Here is a 25,764-nt window from a genome sequence, read left to right on the forward strand (position 1 = left end):
ACTATAAACTTACCCATTGTAACAGTCACATACACAGAGGCAGTAGCAGTATGCAGTGTAGCCGGGTTAGTCACCTCACAGGTATAATTACCCTGGTTCTCCAAGGAAGCATTATATATTAGGAGTGTATTTGACTTATTTAACTTTCGGTCATTGACTGTCCAATGGTATTTGGGTGGTGGGAGAGAATCAGCAGAACAATTTAATGAGATGTTCGACCCAACATGCACATGTAATAGCCCTGTTATGGTCACGTTTTCTGGGTCAACTGTAATAACAAAAATACTCTATGTCAAAAATAGTAGCATGCAAGTTCTGATGTCAGGACCAGCAACATTATCAACAGGAACACATGTAGAAATAAGCACAAAACATATATATTTAAATAATTATTACAATATACAGTTACTTATAACATCAGTATTTTGGTCCTGACCTTAGTTCCGTCTAAGTGTGATTATTCCTTGATGTGTCCCTGATACTGATAACTATGGCAATAGTCCAATCCCTGGGAAGTGACAAGCAATAGCACTAAGAAGTGGATTAATAAGAGTACTCAGAGGCTCATATGAGCCTGCTGTGGCTTAAACCACGAGACTGGGGGCTGCTTGAGTGGGAATCACATGCATATGTTGACCTATGATAGTCTTTTGGGTATGGTCTTCAGGAAGGTTATTTAAGTATCTGTTCTCAGGGCTTGGGTTTCTTAAACTCTCTATTGGCCGATGTCAGCCCACATTTATACACAAGAACAAATTATAATAAACTTATAAATATCTAAAATCAAGACTCAGAGATATATTGGCAGGGGAAATGGTCAGCTTTTTTTGAATGAAAAGGGGAAAGGTATGGTGGTGAAGAAAGAATGGTCCAACAAGGCAGCAGCAATTACTTAAAATGGGGGCCAACTGCCAGCCCATCAGATTAAATCACCAAGGCCTGGATGGAGGCCAACTGCCATCCCAACACTACCAACTCAATGTCTAAATGGGGGCCAACTGCCAGCCCATCACATGAAATCATCAAGGCTTAGATGAGGGCCAACTTCCAACCCAACACTACCAACTCAATGTCTACATGGGGGCCAACTAACAGCCCATCACATGAAATCATCAAGGCTTAGATGGGGGCCAACTGCCAGCCCAACATCACCAACTCAAATTTTATATGGGGGCCAACTGACAGCCCATCACATGAAATCATCAAGGATTAGATGGGGCCAACTTCCAGCCCAACACTACCAACTCAATGTCTACATGGGGACCAACTGCTAGCCCATCACATGAAATCATCAAGACTTTGATGGGGGCCAACTGCCAGCCCAACATCACCAACTCAATGTCTACAAGAGGGCCAACTACGAGCCCATCACTACCAACTCAATGTTTACATGGGGCCAACTGCCAGCCCACCACCACCAACAATGCCTACATGGGGGCAGACTTCCAACCCACCTCCACCAACTCAATGTCTATATTGGGGCCAACTGCCAGTCCATCAACAACAAGTTAAGGTATCTAAACTCCCCTCCCAATGACGCACGAGAAGCTCACCTGGACCGATAATGCCACCTCACCCCAATAGGGTAAAATCAGACTAAACCATGTATTGATGGGGAAAACACCTCAAGACCTACATCAAGACAGTCACTGCTACTTTTTTTTTTAAGAAAGCACACAGCAAAACAAAGAAAATGAAGGAATGGTGGGAACAAATGCAGAAACTAGAGACAACGCAACACAGGGTATGACAGTATGAAAAGCAAAGCACGCCCATAACATGCATAACCGAGCCCCAATATAACTACACTAAAACAAACTATATAAAAAACACACCTATACAAAACATTAACCATTTGTACCTGAATGTGTCCTGACACTAGCCTAGAGGTTTAACCTCTGCTGGGCATATTGATATGCTTTCTATCTCCTTTCTCTGAAGAAAATTCTCAAGAAACATGCCCTGCTACTATGTAAAGTTTATCTTGTGCCTGTTTCATATTAGAGAGGAGCTGTTCAGTTTTTCAGAAAACCGAACACACCTAAACTTGGGGTTTCTGAGGTGAACTGTGGGCCTTATTCAGACCCACTCGCGAGCGCTATGCACTCGCAAGCGGGTCGATGGTGGCCCAGTGCGCATGCGCACAACGGCGCCGGCTCCGTCGTGCGCATGCGCGAAACCCGGATAGCGACGGGCAATCCGTCACTCCGGGTCTCGTACCAAAGGGGGTGTGCTGTCGATGTTGAGTGACAGCATGCCCCCTTTGGTGGGCGGGCCAAGGGAGTGGCTGCCCAAACAGAGGCGTTCCCATGTGAACTTCTCCGTTTGGGGGCGGCCCCACTGACATCACGAGTGATATCAGTGGGAGAGATTTCGGCTCTGTGAGAGCTGAAATCTCTCTAGGGCTTGCGGCAACGAGACCCTATCACAAGGGTCTCGTCGCAAGCCCGATGGTCGCGATGGTCACCCACAGCTATGCGAGCGGCCAGGAGGCCGCTCTAAAAAACAAGAAGGCCGGCCCTGATTCAGAGTGAGCACTCTGTCAGAGCGTCCGGCTCTGAATTAGGGCCTGTGTCCCGGCTCAGGTCTTTATGCCAAATTTGGATCTCAGAACAAGGCAAAATGTCAAAGTAGAGTATAGAGGGAGGATGTGGGCTGTAGGTGCTCATATCAAAGAGCCTTTAGAACATAATTAGGAGGACAAAGAGAGTTGTAGTAGTAGATAGATGGGGAGTAGGTGGGAAGGGTGACTGGCTGCAGACATGTTTGTCACAGTCTATGTGTGTTTGTCAGACACACTAGCTAGCAACAACTGCTACTGTGTATTTGTCAGACATAGTAGCATCTGCAATCTAGTTCTGCAAACAGGCTGCTGTGATTGTGTATATTTGCTAAAGTAAGCTTGCTTTTCACAAGGATATATCAGTATCTCTACACTGCAGTATATATTACTGTATATTGTCACTCACTTGTGTATGAAGGCAGAGACAGTGTGATTTTGACTTCAATATTATTTGTCAAAAAATGACTGTGCTGTGTCTGAGTGAGCTGCACCCAAAAGAAAGAAGACCTTTTTTCCTGTTATAATTGAAATTTATTTATTTATTATTGGTATTAAAAGACCATTTCAAGTCTTACATTACAATTCAATAAAACATTATTTTTGCAAGAGTGCGTGTTTCGTAGAGGCACTGTATATTATTGCTGAACTTAGTGGGTGCATCCCAAAAATAATAAGTGGAATAAGGCATATTTTTTTTTTGTGTCAACAAAAATCTCCAGTCTGCATGGTTAAGTTACCAGACTCTAATTTTCCTATCTCATTGTAATTCAATTATAGTAACTTTACATCTCTCCTGGTGTAAAAAATAAAATCAATCATGGATCAGTCGATATAAGAGCAGGAGGAAGCCAGTACTAGCGCTGTGACTGCTGCCAGTCATGGTACTAAAGGAGGTCAAGGAAAAAGAAGGTGTTAAGGGCACCTGAATTTCACAAGCTACTGACAAAAAATGTAAACTTGCCAACATGTCATTCTCCACACGTAGTGGCAAAGCAAAGCTCAGACCAAGGCCTTTCTTTGTGAGTAGTGGTTCTGCTACTGCTATTGCTTGCAGTAGAATGCCTACTCAGGGGCGTTTTAAAAGAGGAGGGGGCCTGTGCGCAGCGCAATAGATTCTGGCTTCATGCTACAATCTACTGCACATGCGCGGGTCACCGGGAAAATGGTGTCAGCACCTTTTGCCTGTGGACATCTTTTCTGTACATGCGCGAGTCACTGGAAAATTTTCTGCCATCATTTTCCCTGTGATTTTTTGCTGCTCTGCAGCGTCAGTCCAGAATTTGCGGAAAGGTAAGTATGACTAACTATGGGTGCAGGGTGTGCGGTGTGGGCCTCCCTGAACCCAGGGGCCCATGTGCACCTTGCACCCACTATAAAGATGCCCCTTTGCCTAGTGCAAGAGCTGGAGACAAACACAGTCAGCTATCTTCTGTAACCTCACATGCAACACCTTCTCGTTCTGAGTTTAGATGTGTCACCTTTAAAACAGGCAAAAAGCAGTGCACAAAACAAAACTTCAGAGATTCCTGAGGAGAGTTTAAGGTTGTCCACAAGTGCTGTGTGTGAGTCTGACATTTCTGACACTACAATCCTAGAGTCTCCTTCCACCATTTCTGCACCCTCTGCAAATGTGAGAATGAGTAGTAGTCAAAATAATAATAATGACATAGAATTTTAAGATGCTACTGTGGAAGTGTAACAGGATGAGGGGGATATTTGTGTATCTGATGCTAATGAGGATGTTGATGATGAATGTGTTGGGCAAAAAGAGGTTGATAAAATTCAGAAGGATGATGTTGTTTGTGTCAAAATAAGTCTCCACTAGTGGCAGCAGTTCTTGCAAGTAAAAGAAGAAGCTCCTTGTTATGCCTGGGCATTAGACCAAAAATGCCACCTCTTCCATGTGGACATATTTTTACCCAAATCCTGAAAACATTGTCATGGTATTTGTAGCATTAGTGATGCCAAAGTAAATAGAGGTAGGGATGTCAATGATCTAGGCGCCTATTCCCCGTTATGTCATTTGCAGCAATTTCAGGCAAAATCTGAAAAATCCTTTAAAATAATGCCAAAGAAGTCCAGCATCTGTAGCAGTATTAGATAGATACCAGCACATGCAATCTCCATCCTCCAAAACCTTCATAATAAACCTCCTCATGATCGGAGGTAGTCCTGCATCCATATTGCAAAGGATAATTGACTCTTCCCCTATTCAGAATTCCCAAGAAGAATCCTTGCATGCTAGGACTGCTGCTGCTGCTATTGCTGCTGGTGTTGAATCTTTACCACAGAAGGGTAACAAGACTTAAGTAGTTTCAAAAAATAATTGACTGTGAAACAATCTTTTGCAAGAGGAAGCAAGTATGAAAGCTGCCATCAAGTTGCATAGCGAATCACTGGCCATGGCGGCTATGCTAGCATTAGATCTGCTTCCAATATCTGTCATCAATGTATCTTGTTTTAGGCAATTAGTTGAGGTCATGTGTCCACACTGTCAAATTCCATCTCGATTCCATTTTAACAGACAGCAATTCCTCACCTGTACCAGGATGTTAAAAAAAGTTATTCTTGGCCTAGAAAATGCCATTGTACTGACTATCCACTAAACTATAGCTATGTGGTCAAGTGGTATTGGTCAAACAAAAGATTACATGACTGTGACAGCCCATTGGGTGGGTGTATCATCCTTACAGCAGCAGTATCTAACACACTATGCCAGCTCATTTACAGGCTACTCTCTGTATCACCGGCTTCACTGAGAGGCACATCGGTGTCAACCTGCTGGAAAATTTAGGGATGTGATATCAAAATGGCTTACCCCACTAAGGCTCTTCTTAAGATTTGTCATTTCTGATAATGCAAGTAACATTGTACGAGCAATACAACTGGGTACAGATGTAGCCACGCTCATCTTTGCTGCGATGCATGTGCACGGGCACATGCATCGCGGCATAGCATAGCCATTGAAGTCTATGGCGTGCACATGCATATACATGCACATGCCATAGACACGGAAACGCTAGTCACTCCATCCATGCCGCGATGCGCTCGCATTGCGAGATAGATGAGCGTGGCTACATCTGTCATTTTGAACATACAATATGTTTTGCGCACACAATAAGCTTGTAGGTTCAGATTCTCTTGCATGCATTTTTGGCATTCAGCAACTGCGCGTAGAAGAGGGCAGCGGCTGCTACAACAGTTCCATTTGCCATGCCACAAACTGAAGCAAGAGGTAGTAACCAGGTGGAATTCCACCCTTTACAGATGTCCCCTTTTACATTGTTGCCGCCGATGCGGCAAACGTGCGTCTAGAGGGCACATTTTCGCACCATGCGTGCTGCAGTTTGCCTCTGCAGTGGCAATAATGTCGACTCTGTGAACATACACTACATTTCGGCATTATATAGTCGACATACTGTATGTCAACATGCTAAATGAAGAAATAATGTATGTATCACATGTGACAAGGTTCTGGTCTCAAGTGCACCACCATGTGAAAAAATCTTCTTATCTCTATCTTTGATTTTATTGTTTTGTTTTACTTCTAATTACACATATACTGTATACTGTAGGCCATCAATACAACATTGTGTTTCTTTAATTCTGCATACTGTATTGGTTGGAAGTATCAGCAGTTTTTCTGTGATATATACGTTCCACATTCACATAAGCTGGACATTACTACTTTGTGCTGTTAGAAAACACTGGTCTTGATTCAGACCTGCTCGCTAGCAAGCTCTTGCTCATTGCTGGTGATGTTCGCTAATGTGCGCATGCATATAGTTTGCAGTGCGCGAGCGCAAACTAGTACGAGCGACCGGGATGCACTCGCTCGCCCTGCAAAGACAACCCAGTGGAATGAGTGACAGGAGAGGCCGTTTGTGGGTGGTAACAGGGGCAGGGCAGTAGTAGCGGGGGAGTGGAGTTGCGGACACAGGCATGCCAGAGCGTTTCAACGCCATTCCAGAGGCGTGCATAATTAACAGGCAGCGTCATAGTACATGTCACTTGGTTGAATTTTACACTGAAGTGCTCGCAGTGCTTGCGGTAGGGTACAGTCAACCTCAACCGCTGCGTTCAGATCCGATGTAACCCGATGTACAGATGGTTGAATATACTTCATGGAAACGACGTATGCTAGTGGGCGGCTAAAGACAGGCTGGTGGGCATCTGTAAACACAAAGTGATCGCTCGCCAACACATAGTGGGCGTGCTTATGCCTTGCCGTGCGAGCGCCTGCCTTGACGTCACTTAGATGAATTTCCATATGCTGGGAGCGAGCGGCCGCATCTTGTGAGCGGGTCTGAATCAGGCCCTCTGTTTGTTCCACTATCAAACTATCAGGCTGTGGCTTCCTGCTGCCTCTACTCCTCTCCTCACATCAAGTCACTGACCCATTACATGCAACACTGTCCTCACTAGCACATCACTCATCTCCTGATATAATTTGTAATGCTGGGGGACCAGACTCCTTTCACTATATAACTATCAGTCTGTGGCTTCCTGCTGCCTCCTTTCCCCTCCTCACATCATGACACTAGCCCTGACCTCACTAAAGGTGCCTACACACTAGGCGATCTGGTCACGATGCGATTTCGTATCCGGTTTCTCCCCTGGCAGTCATGTGCACGATTTGGTGTTAAAAACTGTCCAAATTGACCCCCAATCTATCGTGCTTCCTAACTATTCCAGTGCATCATGACTGCGATTTTCAGATCTTGCCTGCAGCAAGCAAGATCTGAAGATGCGATGTACGACCTGCGAGGATGCGCATCGACATCGTGATCGTGAGTGGACACTCACGATTAGGACATATTTTACACGATCTGTCGTTCCGATGCGTCAGAAATCAGGCAGATCGTGTAAAAAATCGCCTAGTGTGTAGGCACCATAACACAATCAGAGCCGTATGGAGGGATGTGCGAGCAGTACCTCGCCTAGGGCTCTGCCCCATGGCCCCCGCATTTGGCTAGCAGAGTGCCTGAAATGACACCCTGCAGTCAGTTGTACTGTTCCAGTGCTGCTCGAAGCCAGGACTGGCCCCAAGTCTAATAGTAATTTTGGAGTGCCCACCCATTCCAGATGCAGCTGTCACCACTGGAGCCACCTGAGCTCCTCACACAAGAGTGGACAGGTACCCAGGCAGGCTTCCCAGGGCTAATCTGACTGTATAGCAGCAGCAGAGGGTGCACAGACACTCACTGCAGCACAGGGTCAGCGGACACCAGCAGAGAAGGTGTTTCTCTGCTGGCGGCTTTCCAGGGACCGCAGCAGCAGCGGGTGCACCACCATCGCCGCCTAATGCAGTGACAGTTCAGCAGACACACAGGGCCCGGCCCAGCCATGCTACATAGACAGGCGCTGATTGGCTTGCTAGGCTCCTGCTATGCTGCCCGATATGCAGTGGGTAGATGGGGTACCAGGCCCGCACGCTGCAGTGTGTAGAGCAGCCCAGAGCATCTTGGAAGCTCTTTATGTTGCCGATGACCCCTCCCCCATCCTCGGGCCCGGTACAAGGCGGCAGTGAGCCCTGTTCCAGCACAGTACACAATCAGACATGTAAACTGGTCACTCTGATCTGCTGTGGCCATACCAATGATCACATTGAGAATACAGAAGTTTGATCCCCATCCACTTCAAAAGCGGGGGCATAAGGATAGGGGTTAGATAAGCAGTGATAACTATTTGCACTGAAAACACATTAACAGTAACAGTAATTCACTAACTCCAACATTTGTGGATGCCCAATGTGTACAATCTATCTATTTGCCCACTTTATGCATACTAAAGCTGCATACACACACAAAGATTTTTGAACGATTATCGTTTAACGATAATCATTTGAAACAATCGTTCACTTTCAAACGATGAACGATAATCGTTCATGCGCGTTCACGTTTGTAGTTCAGTCAGACTTGTCAACTGGACGATTTTCAGTAAGGGAATATGCAAAAATTGTTTGTAGTTCATAAAAATCGTTCATTACACTTTAAAAAATCTGACAGATAATCTGACAGAAAATCGTTCATAAAATCGTTCACAAAATCGTTCATAAAGCGTTGGTAACAAAATTGTTGTGTGTGTATGCAGCTATAGACAACTGACATTCATCCATTTAAATAGTTTAATTCTAATGGTATTGCACTCCTGCATGTGTTACCCCACATCATATTGCACCTGGATTATGCAAAAACCATCCCGTAGAAAGTACAGGCCAAATGGGTTATTTTGGTAGAAGATTGAATAAATATACATTAAAAACACTGTCTAGGCAAAAAATCTGCTTGCTGATTATGTATATCCACAAACATTGGTTGCAGATGGACTAGTAGTCTAATGTCCAAAATAATAAATAATAATGTCCACGGATGTCCATTCTCTTTGGTTTTAAGAAAGCCAGATTTGAGGGGGGTATTTATCAAAGCTGGGAGAGAGATAAAATTGTAAAAAATAAATTACCAACCAATCAGCTCATCTTTTAAACATAACCTGCAAAATGTAAAGTACTTTGATAAGTACCCCCTTAGTCAGCTGAAATGTAGCATCCAATCAGATGCCACCTCACATGTGCAGTGCTGCAGGATCGCCAATCCACTCCTTCATTTCAGATTACTGCATCTACTAAAATTCCAACCACACTGCACTGTGAGGCAGCATTTCATTGGGTACCATCTCGGCTATTGAGTAGTTGCTTCTGATTTTAGGGATTGGCCATAAGACACAATTTGGTACAAAAAGTAAATTTTTGGCACCTGGATAATATAGGACAAATACATGCAAATAGCCTGATTGAGACTAGGCTGCAGTTCTGTGACCCAGACATATTTACAAACATAGACGTTTTACACAATAGTTTACATAATAAAGTGTCAGCTGTTGTGATAAGAATATCTGGTCTTGGGCTGGAACAATTCATTTAAAACTTACCGGTTGTAACATTCACATACACAGAGGCAGTAGCAGTACGCAGTGTCACTGGGTTAGTCACCACACAGGTATAATCCCCCTGGTTCTCTGAGGACGCATTAGGAATTAGAAGTGATTTTTGGTTTATACTTAAATCGCTGTCCTTGTATCTCCATCGGTACTCGGGTGGTGGGACAGAGTCAGCAGAACATGATAATGAGATGTCCGAACCAAAGTTCACATATAATTTGCCTGTAATTTGCACCTTCTCTGGGCCATCTGCAATAACAAAAATACCCAATGTCATAATAGTAGGACAGAAAATAAGTCTCCAAGTTCTGATGTCAGGACCAGCAGGAACACAGGCAGGTATAAGTACAGAGCATGGACTCAATAATAATATTGATAATAAAATATCTAATATTATATATATTAGTTCTCTTTATATACTATATATGTCTATATAAATCTATTTTATATGTTTCCTATATATTTATTTATTTTATTAATCTTGTTTTGTGTATTTCTTATTTGTAAATTTATATATATATATATATATATATTTATTATACTGTATTCTGTTCCATTGTAGCATGACAAATCCGTATTCCACTTATTACTAATTTATTTGAATCATTTGTATTAAAGCTTCGTAGCAGGCACACTGTTGTACCTATAAACATGGCTTTTAGTGATTACTAGTGCAGGTGTATTGCTCTAATGAGCTAATTGATGACGGAATAACAGGATATTTCTCTGCACCATATTCAACTATACCTGCCTATTGAAAAAGCTGCCCAGCTATGACAGCGAAACGCGCAGGTGTAGCAGGGCTGCGGAGTGTGAACCTGAATTATTTGTACTCTATTGCATGTGACACATTAAGTGTGAGCCTGTGGCTGTACCAGCTCTAATATACAGCAAGACCGGATCATATGATACTATCAACTGGGAGGCCAGGCTGCTTGTGATGCAAAAGCTCTGCTCCCACATTGAGCTTCTTACTACCAACCAGTACAGACAGCAGTAAACCAGACCAAGAATATAAGGAATGGGGAGCTGCTAATCCCTGGTCTATTGAAACAATATTACACTGTGGGTGTATCCTTCATTTTATCATAAATCTGCTGAACTTTATTTGATTTGTGGAAGGAACAACATTCTTCTGGGACTATTTATTTAATCAACTTTGGGCCTGATTCATACCCACTCGTGAGCGGCTGTCCGCTCGCAAGTGGGTCGATGTTCTGGATTGAGCATGCGCACGACGGAGGGAGCTCCGTCGTGCGCATGCGCCAGACGCGACGATCGAAGGAAAGTCCTTCGCTCGTTGTGTCCGATCAAAGGGGGCGTGCTGTCAATGTTGATTGACAGCACGCCCCCTTTGGTAGGCGTGCCGGGGGCGTGCCTCCCTGACGGGGGCGTTCCCACGGGAACGCCTCCCTTCAAAAGCCGGCCCACTGACATCACTAGTGATGTCAGTGGGAGTGATTTTGGCTCTGATAGAGCCAAAATCACTCCGGAGCTTGCGGTTGAAAACCTCAACCGCAGGCTCCGGCTCGCAATTTCGCCCATCGCGGCCATCAAAATGCACGCTCGTATAGCCTGTGGGTGGTGACCCACAGCTATACGAGCGTCCAGAAGGACGCTCCATTTTCATGGAGGCCGGCCCTCATTCAGAGCGTGCGCTCTGCTCAGAGCGTACGGCTCTGAATGAGGGCCTTTGTCTCTAGTGCTGGATACATTTTAGATTGTTAACAATTTACTGATACCATGTTGTAATATGTTAATGTATATTGCTAATAACCACTCTAGATATAATATATACAGTATATATTTACTGTTAGCCTAATAAGCTATTTTATTTTAACTAACTGTTACGCCAGTGAGTTTTTCTTTTTCTTTGTTTTATTCATGTTTACTTACTCATTTATCTTGATTTGTGTTTATTCTGTATTTGATAAATATATATATTTTTTTATTATAAGTGATTTCCAGTTTTATGCAAAAGCACCTACAGTAGCTTTTTTCTTTTACTATTTGTTCCTATTTAAAAGGGATTGGCATCTCCCTTTTGCTTATGGCAGCAGGAGCTTGCAACTGGTTAACCTTATTGTGTGTTTCTCTGGGGCACCTAGTTTTTTCTATTCCACACAATTTGACATCACCTGTGGCCTTTCTCTTACCTGGAAATAATTACTAATATCCTTCTGTTTTCAAAGTTTCCCTCATCTCTGCGACCGTACCGCCCCCATCCACCTTATTGTGTAAGAAGCCGTCACCACTATCTGTGCAGACTTGCACCAGCCCTATGCTTGGTGCAAAAGGGTATGCAGTCGGGAAGCCGGCGGACCTAATCCCGACAGCCGGCTTCCCGACTGCTTTAAATCTAGACGCCTGTCATTTTACCGACGCTGGGAGACCGGCGCCTGGCATCCTGATCGAAAGGATGCCGAGCGCGGACAGCCGCTTTAGGTTTAGGGCTCCTGGGGGAGACTTAGGGTTAGGCACCCCCAGGAGGTTAGGTTTAGGCTAGGGTAAGGGAGAGTTAGGGTTAGGCACCCCCGGGGGGAACTTAGAGTTAGGCACCCCCCGGGGGACTTTGGTTTAGGCGGCGGGGAAGGGGGGGTTAGGTTTAGGCACTTAGAGGGGGGATTAGGGATAGGCACTGGGGGGAAGGTTAGGGTTAGGCACCACTAAGAAGGGTTAGGGTTAGGGGGGGAGGTAAGGTTAGTGAATACTTACCTGGGGACGATCCGGATTTATACCCATGTCGGGCAGCCGCTGTCAGGATTCCAACCGCCGGGCATTGTCCGGTGGTATATCATACCGATTCCGTGCAAAAGATCTGTCTGAAATCGGATGGATCTCCATTACACTCACCTCTATATAGCCCATAATTCTGTATACACATCCATGACTAATATAATCTACATGTGAATGCCCAGTTGCTGCCCAGTTACACCCAGTCAGTGGCTGAGATGTGCATGACTCTGAATTGCTTGTAATTGCTCAGAGTTGTACTTTAGAATGTCAGCTCTTACGAGCAGGGCCCTCTACCCTCTTGTGCTTCTCCTTACTTCACTTTCATCTACTTCTTACTCCCTACTAGGGCACCTAACACTTGGTTGCTTATGCTCTGTTGCTTATTTGGGTGTTATGGTCGCCAATGTAGCAATGTATATTATCCAATGCCTTGTCCTGCAATGTACTGTAAGTTTGTTTATGCACTTTGAAAGGCGCTGCGGAACACTTGTGGCGCCATATAAATAAATGATAATAATAATAGTAGTAATAAAATATGCAAGCTCCCTGCACAGTTGCTAAAAAGTGTGCCACCCAGTGGCGTATCTACGAGGGTGGTTCAATAAATAAGGTAACAAGACCTCTCATTGCATATATTTATTCAACTCCTACATATACATATAATCAATAGTATGGCCTTCGTACAGATCGTTTTTCCACATAGTCCTCTACCCCATACTTGCCTAAGCATTTGTTTCAACGATACACCAAGGCATCTGTCCTGGCATAGAAGAAATCAGTGTGAAGGGCCTGAAACCAGGATATGATGGTTTGCTGAACTTCACTGTCAGTTGTGAATCGCCTTCCATCCAGGTGCTTCTTCAATGGTCCAAAGAAATGGAAATCATTCGGTGCCAGGTCATGGCTGTAGGCAGGATAGTCCAGTAACAATGGTAGCGCCATAAGTTATGCGAGTTGTTGGCTGAGTGTGGCCTGGCATTATCGTGCAGCAATATGATGCCTGTTCGCAGCAATCCAGGTCGTTTTTTAATGACTCTGCAAACGGCTCAATGTCTCACAAAAGCAAACAGCATTCACAGTATCTCCCTTTGTGAGGAAATCAACAAGATATATATCATTGTGGTCCCAAGACATGGTCGCCATGATCTTCTATGCTAATAGAGTTGTTTTGAATGTATTTGAAGGTGGGGACAATGCGTGTATCCCAGTTGCTCATGAACAATGTTGTGCACAGTACCCACTGAGATGTTCAGTTTTTCAGCGATATCACTAACTGGAATGCGTCTGTCCTCCTGAGTCAGACCTTCATTGTGGCACAGACTGTCACCTGTGGTGGACGTGTTTGGCCGGCTGGTTCGCTGCTCATCTTGAACATCTGTCCTGCCGTTATCAAAGGCAGTGCATCCGACCCAAACTTGTTTCCATGACATGATGTTATCACCTCGACAATTTGGAGATAGATTTCACCTGCTAATGTGCCCTTAAGAAGCAGAAATCTGATCACACTGCGCACCTTAATGTGTCACCATGTTTCCGCCAGCCCCGCCATCTTACAACTGATGTTGGGACAGTATGACTGATATGAGGCGCAGTCTAATGGCTGTGAGGAGAAGCATCTGACGGGAAATTAGAATGAAATAGAGAATACACACTTGGGAAGTCTTGTTACCTGATTGAACCATTCTCGTATAAGGGTGTAGGGTGTGCAGTGTACATGGCAAACTTGCAGAATTTTTGGCTACACTCTCCGGGAGGAAGCAGCCGGAAAAGAACTGTGATCCATCCGCAGAACGGCCTTGAGTGTAACTCTGAATCATACCCTAAGTATGTTTAATCCTGCTCCTAATAGCTATGTCTGCAACAACAAATGACAAATGATAGCACTGTGAAGAGGTTGGGTATGAAACACTGACGGCTTAAAAGCTGCCGGTTCAAATCCCAACTCTGGAAGCCCTACAGATGATAATCCCGATGCTGGCTGGTAAGTATATTTAACCCTCCCTTGGGGGTGCCTAACCCTAAGACTCCAGGGGTGGTGCCTAACCATAACCACACCTTCCCCTAGCCTAAACCTGACCCTAAGTCCTCCAGGAGTGCCTAAACCTAACCCTCCCACCCCGCGGCTAACCGCTCGCGATCCATGGCTTACCTACATTCGGCATGCCGGGCGTCGGGATTTCTGCGTGGGACTGATGGGCATTGGTATTTAGACGCCTATCTTAAGTCCCATGCTGGGCTTTTAGTGTCGGGATTCTGGTGGTCGGCATTTCGACCGCTGGTATCCTGACTACATCCCCTGTGAAGTACATGAAGTGAGGGAGTAATGCTGCCCTTTTGGGGATGTATTATATGTTATACAAATTGAGGCTCTCGTTCCTGGACATGACAATAAAGTAGACATCAGAGCATATTCTGCTGCGCACATAACACAAACTATCTTTACTGGACTGAATTATTGGGTGGTCATAGAAGGGTTGGATATTATTTATATGGGTCTGTCTTACATACCTCACAACATTGGGCATTTGTAAACTGTGGAAGGGGTTGTGTCCTCGGTAAAATGGTGGCATGGTCATGCATCTTAGCTGCCATTTTTCCACAAACACAGTTTTTAACCCAGATGCCACAGAGGCACCAGCCTCCAAGGTCTCCTGCACTTACATACCTCCCAACCCCCACCTGCAAATCGTGGGAACTGTTCCACTAAACTAAGGTTGGTTGAGACTTGTGGTCTTATACTGTATGATGGACATTTCGGTCTGTACTAAATGCTGGCCATATGTGATGAGCAGATGGAGCGCAGGCTATTTTACATGGGAGACTGGAAATTAGTAAACATACTTGTAATAATGTTGATGGACAGGAAGTGCCATTTGTGGGTGGTGACGGTTGGTGGTCAGCCGAACACGCGGGCGTGCCAGTGCATTTGAACGACGTTGCAGGGGTGTGCATAAATTAGCCATTGCGAGGCCCTACGCAGCCTGAGCTCTCACTGCCTGCAGGAAGTTTAGCAATTCCTGCGTGAGGGTCAGGTCAATCACTATCCTGCGTATGGGTCCGATGGTTCTCGATGTTACCGATGTTTCCACTATCTTGCGGACTACTCAGGCTGTGAGGAGAGGAAGGAGGGTGGCATTATGTATTGCTGGGCGTCTGCCTCTTGTGCTGCGGTTGGCGTGCGCATGCATCGATTAGCATACTTTCTCGGTGGCTGGGTGCGTGCGTTCTCTCACTTGCGTTCCTTGCTGAATCAGGCCCTCTATTCCCAAAGCTGAATCAGGCCCTCTATTCCCAAAGCTGAATCAGGCCCTCTATTCCCAAAGCTGAATCAGGCCCTCTATTCCCAAAGCTGAATCAGGCCCTCTATTCCCAAAGCTGAATCAGGCCCTCTATTCCCAAAGCTGAATCAGGCCCTCTATTCCCAAAGCTGAATCAAGCCCTCTATTCCCAAAGCTGAATCAGGCCCTCTATTCCCAAAGCTGAATCAGGCCCTCTATTCCCAAAGCTGAATCAGGCCCTCTATTCTCAAAGCTGAATCAGGCCCTCTATTCCCAAAGCTGAATCAGGCCCTCTATTCCCAAAGCTGAATCAGGCCCTCTATTCCCAAAGCTGAATCAGGCCCTCTATTCCCAAAGCTGAATCAGGCCTTCTATTCCCAAAGCTGAATCAGGCCCTCTATTCCCAAAGCTGAATCAGGCCCTCTATTCCCAAAGCTCAATCAGGCCCTCTATTCCCAAAGCTCAATCAGGCTCTCTATTCCCAAAGCTGAATCAGGCCCTCTATTCCCAAAGCTGAATCAGGCCCTCTATTCCCAAAGCTGAATCAGGCCCTCTATTCCCAAAGCTGAATCAGGCCCTCTATTCCCAAAGCTGAATCAGGCCCTCTATTCCCAAAGCTGAATCAGGCCCTCTATTCTCAAAGCTGAATCAGGCCCTCTATTCCCAAAGCTGAATCAGGCCCTCTATTCTCAAAGCTGAATCAGGCCCTCTATTCCCAAAGCTGAATCAGGCCCTCTATTCCCAAAGCTGAATCAGGTCCTCTATTCCCAAAGCTGAATCAGGTCCTCTATTCCCAAAGCTGAATCAGGCCCTCTGTTCCCAAAGCTAAATCAGGCCCTCTATTCCCAAAGCTGAATCAGGTCCTCTATTCCCAAAGCTAAATCAGGCCCTCTATTCCCAAAGCTGAATCAGGCCCTCTATTCCCAAAGCTGAATCAGGCCCTCTGTCTCCATATATCAATATGTAAACTGTGACAATAAAAATTCTGTATGCAGTTACGTGTTATACTCTATGCATTATATAAAAGGTATGTAAATAATAATAATCTGAAAATACAAGTGTGCTGCTACAATGTATAAGACTTTACTTCTATATAACATGTAGGGAATTATCAGATACATTTTGTGCTGCCACAGTCTAAATTAGCACATACCACACTGGTAATGTAGAAGCATGGTAAATCCATTATTACCTAAAGTAACATTTTATTACACAGTATGTACATCAATAAATAATACATACTATGCTAATCACAAAATGGATTATAAAAGAAAATGATGTAGTCATTTTACTCACATACAGGCAGCAGGGGGCATCTTACGAGAGGAGGGGTCCTGTGTGTATTCCCCTTCCGGGGACCCCTTCTCTCTCCTCGCCAGCCGGCAGCCGACTGATGTGGCTGGCCGGCCACGGCAACATCAGTGGACTCTGGGCACTAGAATGTGCCCAGAGTCTACTGCACATGTGCAGATCGCTGGGGAAATGGTGCGGCTGCCATTTTCCTGCCAGTTTACTCGCCATTTTCCGCGGTGGCCATTTTCCAACATTTTGAGCAGCGCTGAGACACCCAAAGTGGGACCTCGGAGAGGTAAGTTTTAGATAATATGGTTACACCGCAAACCCTGCACCCATTATAGATACGCCCGGATAGGCAGCAATCTCACCAGTACTCACAGGATACGGTTACTGTGTAGGGATCGCTGACACTCTTACTGACAGGGTTCTCAGCCTCACATCTGTACTCTCCTGAGTCTGCCCGTGTAACACTGGAGAAAGTCACCGTCCTGTTATCTGCTGATAAGCTGGTTCCAGAGGGGAGGCCGGCACTTTTCCTGCTCCACAATATCCTCTCAGCATTACTGGTGTCACATGTCAGGGTGTATGTGTCACTTTCCTTGGGCTGGGAGGTAGACGCTGTGACCTTAGGTTTCCTGACTCGCTCTGTGGATGGGGGAATATACGGACAGTTAGGAGATCACACACAGACTTTGCTAATTATTTTCTAAGTAAAGTGTAACAGAAATAAAATAAATGAGGTAACCCCATAATGACATGTTACTCCTTCATATGTTTGAACAGATCACAACATTTACTAGAGGATCCATTTTTGGGACATGAGCCTCAGTGAGCAGTAGGTTTGCCTCCAGGAAAACACAGAAAGAGCTTTCTTTTAGAACTAAAAACTAAAATTCCCTCCAGTACACAGGAAAAAAAAAATACTACATAATAATAGAAATTTAGAGATCTTTGTTACATATATGTGCAAACACTGTACATGTATGTGCTGTTATCATGTGGCACTACAGTATGCAATTATATGACCCAGAGTGGGTGCTATTATCATGTAGCGTTAGGGACAACCGTAAAGAGGAGCCTTGATGCAGCCCGGCGCTTAACCATGTATTTGCAAATAATGTATATGCAACAAAGATCTCTGAATTTCTATTATCATGTACTGTAGTATGCAAGGCTGTATGCTGTTTTTTTTGCAGTATGTTGGAGGGAATATTTTTTTTCTTTTTTGATAGCCTAGAGCAGTCCTCTCCTTTTACAAGTACCTGTGAAAAACTATTAAGTTGATTATGAGCAAGCACTATTTTGTATTACAGACAGAAAACCTTGACAGTCTGCTCCGCTGGTGGGATGGAGAGGTCCATAATGCTTCATTTTATTGCATATTTTTAAGTGTATTATAATGTCATCAACATTTAGTGAATGGAGAGAGGAATAATGACATTAAAGGTATTGATGGGCCAATAAGAACCTGAAAGGTCTCTGCCCCCTTTTGTCCAGCTGCCTCCTCCCCATCAGTCTCCCATGCTGTATTTCCTCTCTCTCCATAACCAGCATCGATACAGAGTAGTGATAATGGGAAGGTAGTGTTACCAGACGGGAGGGTTATCCCTCTGGTCATTGCACTCTGTGACTAATGTGGACCATACATCTACGTCCCCAATTCCCCCATATTGCCAACCCGATCCAATCCACAGACCAGCGGCAACCGATGATCGGCAATCCGGCGGCAGATCGGGGAAATTCAACATGTTAAAAATTCCCAACTTGCCGTTTCTGACCATTTTCAGGTCAGGATCGGAGAATCAAGATGGCTCTTGAATTTCCCCAATTCCCCAGCGTCAGCAGAACAGGGAATTGGGGCAACTCTACCTACACTGGCAGTAATCTAGACGGGATCATAAACTAGGGTAACATAATGTTTAAATAGAGGCAAGATGGATCTGTTCTTATAAATATACATACTAAAGTTATGATCCACAATGGGATGTGCTACTTTTTGGACTTATTGTTCTATATTTAACAAGATTTCATTACTTACAGAATGGTCTCATATTTTTATGACTTGCTTTAATGTGACAAGATTTCCCATTGGTTAATTTTTCCATTTTTATATTATGATTACTTAACATATGGGGGAATATTTATGAAACAACATTTTCAGGCAATAACTGCAAAATGTAAGCATCTCCCAGATGTACGCTGCGTGTACCAGAGCAGATATTGGATATACAGTATCTGCTGCAGTCAGGGCAGCCATTACGGGGGGACTGCTGGGACTGGAGTCCCGGGCCCGGACAGAGAAGGAGGCCTGTCCAGCAGCTGGGCTGGCTTATACTGCTTGCTCGCCCAGGCTGATCCATACGTCTGCTGGGCTGGCTGCAGAGCTTCTGGGCAGAGCCGGTCCTAGCCAAATTAGTGCCCTAGGCAAGATTTTGGTTGGTGCCCCCTTCCCCATGGGATCCTGAAAAGGGGTGTGACCTCATGAAAGGGGCCCTCACCCAGCCCAGCACCCCCCTATTGCAGCACAGCATGGTATCAGCACCCACCCTCACCCACCACCCCTATCCCAGCAGAGCACCCCTCTCCCAACAGTGAGCACCACAGCACCTCAGCTCTCTCTCAGTTCCAAACTTACTTTACTTGAGTGCAGCCTGCAGAGCTGTCCGACTAAAGGCACAGCAAGCCACAGGCGGCAGACCCGCTTATCTCATCTCAGGCTTGCAGGCCGCAGCTATGTCTGATGATTGCTGTAGACGGAGCCCAGAGCCATGAGGTATGACTCACCACTCCTAGCACCGCAAATTCCCATCGTACAGCAGCCCTCCCACAACCATTACTTATAGTCCTGAATGCCCATGCGCAGAAGCTCATTCTGATTGTGTGGCGCCTTTGAGTCGGCCCGCTGCTAACCATTAGCCGCTGTCCAGGTGCTTCTCCCTCACAAACTGCCCCCCGCTGTTCCACTGCTGCCCGCTCACTGTTTGATGCTGCCAGGCCCAATCGGAGCTGTCAGCTGAGCTCCGATCATGGACGCTGCACAGTGGCAGTAGCAGTTGCCAGAGTCTCTGGGCCTGATTCAGACCCGCGAAGCGGGTCGATGGTGCCCTAGTGCACATGCGCACGACGGAGGGAGCTCCGTCATGCGCATGCGTGAGACCCGAATAACGATGGGGTAGCCATCATTATGGGTCTCGCACCAAAGGGGGCGTGCTGTCGATGGTGAGTGACAGCACGCCCCCTTTGGGAACGCCCATGGGAACGCCTGCCATCTGGGTCCAGCCCCACTGAGATCACTAGTGATGTCAGTGGGAGTGATTTTGGCTCTGATAGAGCCAAAATCACTCCAGGGCTTGCGGTCACCGAGACCCTACCACAGGGTCTCGTCGCAAGCCCAATGGTTGCGATGGTCTTGACCATCGCGACCATCTTTTTGGCCGCTCGCATGTGCTGTGGGTGGTCACCCACAGCTATGCGAGCAGCCAGGAGGCCGCTCCAAGTTTAGGTAGGAGGGCCCTGATTCAGAGCGAGCATGTGTTTTTGTTTCTGTGGGGGCCAATGTGTGTTCTTTGTTTCTGTGGGGTCAATGTGGGTGTTTTTCCCATTGGGGGTCAATATGTTTTGTTTTTTCAAATGTTTTTCATTTGCGCATGCATCTGAGTTGTACCGTGCATGCTTTCTGATGGTGTTCGTACAGAGTTGGGGGGAGTTCTACCTATTTTATCAGTCCTGGGCCCCAACATTTCTGATGGCAGCCCTGACTGCAGTTACCCCATGTCTAATCACAAGAGCAGTCCCCATAGGATTATATGGGGGCTGCTATACAGTAAAATTTAAGCTTGGCCCTTAAATCTTTACATGGTGTCAGCCTAGAGGCTAAGTATTTTGCACTTTATCAGAAGAGGAATATGTAGGATCCCTTCCTGGTACTGGGCGCTCACACACACGCAGTCAGATGACTGCGAGTGTGCGCTGTAGAGCATCAGTGGTCACGCAGCATAAAGTAATGCCACGTATCCACTAACAATATCGTTCAATCGTTCATTATATCGGCCAGTGGATATGTCGTCAACGACCAGCGATGCGCGTTCCCACTGGTCGTTGATGACATTGTTCACAGCTAGAACTGCAGTCCAGGTTCAGTGATGAGGGAGGGTGCCGGCTCTGAAAGATATCGTGAATGATATACATACTGGTAGGTAACTGGCGTTTGACATAGACAATACCCATACTGTGTGTGTGTACTGTACATGTGGTAGGGAATATATATTGTAAGCTCCATTGGGGCAGGGGCTGATGCGAGTGACTAAATATTCTCTGTAATACACTCTTGACTTTTTATCATCGACTTATAAGGGAAGTGAACATAAATAACTAAAGTGAACAATTTAGACAATATAAACAGGAATCACAACCACAATTAAACACCGTAACCCAGAATGTTGCTGAAGAATATGCAGTTTGGTCAATAAGTGTTCTCTGGTCTGGAAATTCATTGAGGAAGTGGGTAAAAATCTCACAGATGTGTCCATAAACATAATAACAGAAGATTATTAGATGTGGGATTTCCCCAGAATCCTCAGATACTGTAGCTACCCAGCCATTATTGTTACCCTTCTTTAAATGCTCAACATGTCTCCCAAGGAACTCAGTATTGGAGAACATGGGTCAGATGGATGGAGAAAAATGAGGTAGGTGGAATTCTACATGCACACTGAGATACACCATAACATAGTATTTCATTTATCATCAAGTATCATGCTTTGAGTAATTCAGACCCTTTTCTATATAGAGATCTATCATTTATGCCAACAAGCTGATCTTTGTCACTACATATTGACATGTATCTATCTACTATAGATCAGTCAAAATCTAAGGAACCATAATGAAGATCAGTCTTACTACAATTGTGTGAAATTTAAATCCTGGCCCATCTTTCACTCTGGATCAGACAGTGACATACATATTATTGAATGTTCATGTTTATTAGAATGGAACATTCTCATTAAGTTCCAATCCACCGGGACCTATTGTACAAACCTTTGAAACAATTTGGTTAACTATATATAGAGTCCAGAGCTAGTTTCTATACCCATTACAGTGTGATGTACACAATAAAAAGTCTAAAGAGAGACCTCAAGGCTGGCCTATAGTACCAGCATATGGTTCCTCTTGAAAATCAATAGGTAACATTTTGGAAGCTACACTGTATAACAGCCATTTGTACAAACATTCTAGATGTGACAGAAAACTTTCCCGATCACTAGAGATGTTGGACATATCAATTATGTATATATCTGTCAGGTAGGAAGAAGCATTCCAAGTGGTTTATAAAGCAATACGACTATCAGCCTTCTATTCAGGCTCACCAGTTGTGATTGTGGAAGTACTCTGAATGGCTATAACATATAATTACCTGCCCTGAAACATAATTATTGAGATTTGACAATGTTTTCCTCTCTAACAGGGACTGTCAGAGCAGCAATTCGGCTCCATCTGTAGCTAAATTGTTAATATACTGTATGACTACATCAAAATATTTTCCTGTGTAGAGTCCTTCTAAACTGATATTATACAGATGGTACATGAAGCTCATTTTTATGTGTTTAGTCAGGATCTGTGGATTTACTATTAGAAATATTTTTTGTATCATAGGTCCTCACAATGATACATGTTTCCCTCAAAAATATCCGGGAATGCATGGCAGGTCATTTAGAATGCACACAAGGAGATGTCCGCCCAGCACCACTTCAATGTGTAATCCTAGGTTTGCAGATTGGTCCAAACAATCAGAAAATTATCACATTCCTAATTTGTTGCTTCAAAGTACAACCTCCTATTACTTTAGACGACGCTTCATATTATTACTATTACTGTCATTGCTCCATAGTGCACTGCAGGACCGGGTACTGGGGGAAAAGAACATATATAAAACATGGTAGACAAATGCAATTGTGAAAACAAAGGTTGGAGAGGGCTTTACTCGTGAGAGGGCTTTACTCGTTAGAGAGCTCAGGATCTAGATGGAAAATGGCGCAACTGAGACAGGAGGCGTGATTGGGACACAGAGCGGAGACTGGCAAAGCTGTGAGCATGTACCAATTTGAGAAGTATAATTAGGTATAGGATAAACTTTAATTACCAGGTACAATTTTAGAAACAATTAAAGATTTGCAGCTTGGAGGAGAGTGAACAAAGCATGATAGTGAATTTCATAAATGGGTAAGGCTAGGGTGTAATCTTGTAGGCAGGAGTGAGAGGTGCTGATCAGAGGGTCAGTGTGAGAATTACTGTAGTTGGGTGTGAGGGAGCGCATCTCCAGGTGAGGTTGGAGATATGTGAAGAATGGTGTTGCTAAGGTGAATATGAGTAATTTGAATTGGATTCTGGAGGATATAGGGAGCCAGTTTAGCAATTTGCAGAGTAGTATGGTGGATGTGAGGTGAAAGACAAAGATTAGTCTTCCCATGGCATTTAGGATATATATAAGTGGGCATAGGTAAGTGAGGGGAATGCCAAATTGAAAGTCGATTGGAGTAGACGATGAGAAAAATGAGAGAATGGGCAACAGTTTTTGTTGAATCATGGAGAAGAAGTTGATTTATATCTGCAATATTTTGAAAGTTGAAGAGACAGGAGTGGGAGAAAAGCTGGATGTGAGGAGTAAAGCAGACGGTGGAGTCAAAGGTGACACCTGGGTAGTAGAGATGGAAGACTGTCGAAACTGGGGTGTTGCTGAGATTGGAGGCAAATTGATGACCCTGGCAGGCAAGAAGATGTATATTTCTATTATTGGACATGTCGTGCTTCAGGCAGTTTTGGGACATCCATGTTGAGATACCAGAGACAGATGGTTACAGGAGACAGTACAGAGGGAGAGAAGTCAGGGGTGGAAAGGTAGATTTGGATGTCATAAGCAGAGTTGGTACTGGAGGCCAAATGAGCTAAATAGTTCACCAAGATATGTATACAGTGAGCACAGCAGAACATAGCCTTGTGGGTCCCCAACAGAGAATGCAAGCGGAGGGTCGGTGCTGCCACTTAGAAAGTGATTGGATGGGGTTTCTCAAACTCATAGATCTGATTGTGAAGCTATATTTGCAATTTAGGGCTAACAGGAATACAGTACCCTCGGATCTAGTAAGACAACTAGACAAATGCTCCATATGTAATATTATCTGCTTAGTTATATAAAAATGCAAATTATAAAAATAATTAAAAAATACTATAAATTATTTATATATATATATATATATATATATATATATATATACATATACTTTTTATTATTTATTTTTTTTCATTGAGGTCCCTCCGGGTATAGTGTTTCTAAGATTAAACATCCAGAAGGCTTCTATTTATATCTGTTCCACCTTTCTTTGTTATACCTATACGGTACATTATTTTCCAGTCATTTTGAAATCTTCATCACTATATAATTGTCTACGTATATAAAAATGATATATAAAAGGTTTATCTCTGATGCAGAAAAGTTTAGATTCTCCTAGGTCTTTTAAAAGTTGTCTGTTTTGGAACATTTGTATTGCACAGGATAATACTCTGATTCCTGTTATTATTTATTATTGGATTAGTTCCATTTTGTGATCAACTAATATGTATATAAATAATACTGTTAAAATAATGTGAATTGTTCATACTATTACTCTCCTTCCGGAGCTCGATCAAATCACTCAGAAGGCTCCCATCACCTCTATCCAGAATAAATATCATGCCATCCTCATCATATATATCTTTTTCTTTGTTTAGAGCAACATACTGTTTTCAGCATAGTGTTCTAAACTAATTTAGGACCCACTTATTAACATACCTGTATGCCAGCGGCATATTTCATGTAATATCGCACTCATACAAACGAATATGCCACTTGCATTCATCATTACTTACCTCACCGGTGAGGTCCAGCAACGTCCTCGTCTGCGGGGTCCTCCGCTCACCTGATGGGAACCAATCGCTGCCAGCGATGGACTTCTATGTCATGCGACGGTCATTTAAATTCTTTTGCTTCACAGCTCTCTCACACTTGTCACCTTGCACACATTAACTCTGTCTCTCAGCTAAGGAAAATTAACTGTGTACTAAAACTTACAAGAAAGAGGTTGATTGTACAGTAACAGTTACCTCAATTATTCCAGCTGCCACTATTCTAAGTGGAAGAATAATATTCCAAAGGGCCAGTATTTGCGCCTTAAACGCAATTGTTCAGATCAGGAAGGTTTTATGGAGCAAGCAGAAGAACTCACAAAAGCTTTGAACCGGGGTATCCAAAGGATTTATTAAATCAGGCCCTGAGAGATGTAGAAAGATGTGATAGATCCTCTACTATTAGGGAAATAACAAATTAGATGGTCCAAAAGAACAAATTAATTTCAAATTTTAATGGGTGTTTGAATCAGATTAAGCTAATTGTGAAAAATAATTTCTCAATTCCTAAGTGTGCCAGTGGAGAAGTTACCTATGTCAACCAATCAGCTTCTACCTATCATTTTATAGAATGTATTTGATAAATGCAACCTCAAAGCTGATTGGTTGCCATTGGTACACTTCTCTTTTTTCACTGCTTCATACATCTAAGTGTACCTAAGATAGATACATTGGGCTGGTTGATTTGTAAACCAAAAGGTTGTTTCCAATGCGGTAGAGTGTCCTGCATTGCTTGCCAATTTATTGTACATAAAAGCACAGAGTTTGATTCTTCATTCCTAGGTAATAGTTATATTTTGAAATATATTAATTGTCAGTCCACATACATGTTATTAAATAGATAATGTAAGTGTGGCAAACAGTATGTCGGCCGCACAACAAGTCTGAGCACAAGATTCCTCGAGCATAGGAGAAAAACCTTAAAGGGGAATAATCTACATAGTCTCCCAAGGCATGTTGCTGCATGTCATGGTGGGGATCCAAAGGTTCTGTCTGTACAAGGGATTGAAAGAT

The 25,764-nt window shown here is 44.1% G+C and overlaps 1 protein-coding gene across 2 annotated transcripts in view; it reads right to left on the reverse strand.

The window, feature by feature from the left end:
- Positions 1-25,764, reverse strand: part of LOC148507794 (cell adhesion molecule CEACAM8-like) — a 133,897-nt gene that overhangs the window by 34,714 nt on the left and 73,419 nt on the right. The window contains exons 3-5 of one of the 2 annotated variants that reach the window (XM_088445607.1): positions 17,191-17,457; positions 9,494-9,751; positions 14-268 (exon numbers count right to left, since the gene is read on the reverse strand). In XM_088445607.1, coding sequence (XP_088301733.1) covers positions 14-268; positions 9,494-9,751; positions 17,191-17,457 — 780 coding nt within the window. The remainder of the gene's footprint in view (positions 1-13; positions 269-9,493; positions 9,752-17,190; positions 17,458-25,764) is intronic. The other variant, XM_088445608.1, reaches the window with a different exon arrangement.

The sequence above is a fragment of the Taudactylus pleione genome, unplaced genomic scaffold (assembly GCF_031769625.1).
Source record: "Taudactylus pleione unplaced genomic scaffold, aTauple2 ptg000384l, whole genome shotgun sequence".
NCBI classification, from domain to species: Eukaryota; Metazoa; Chordata; class Amphibia; order Anura; family Myobatrachidae; genus Taudactylus; species Taudactylus pleione.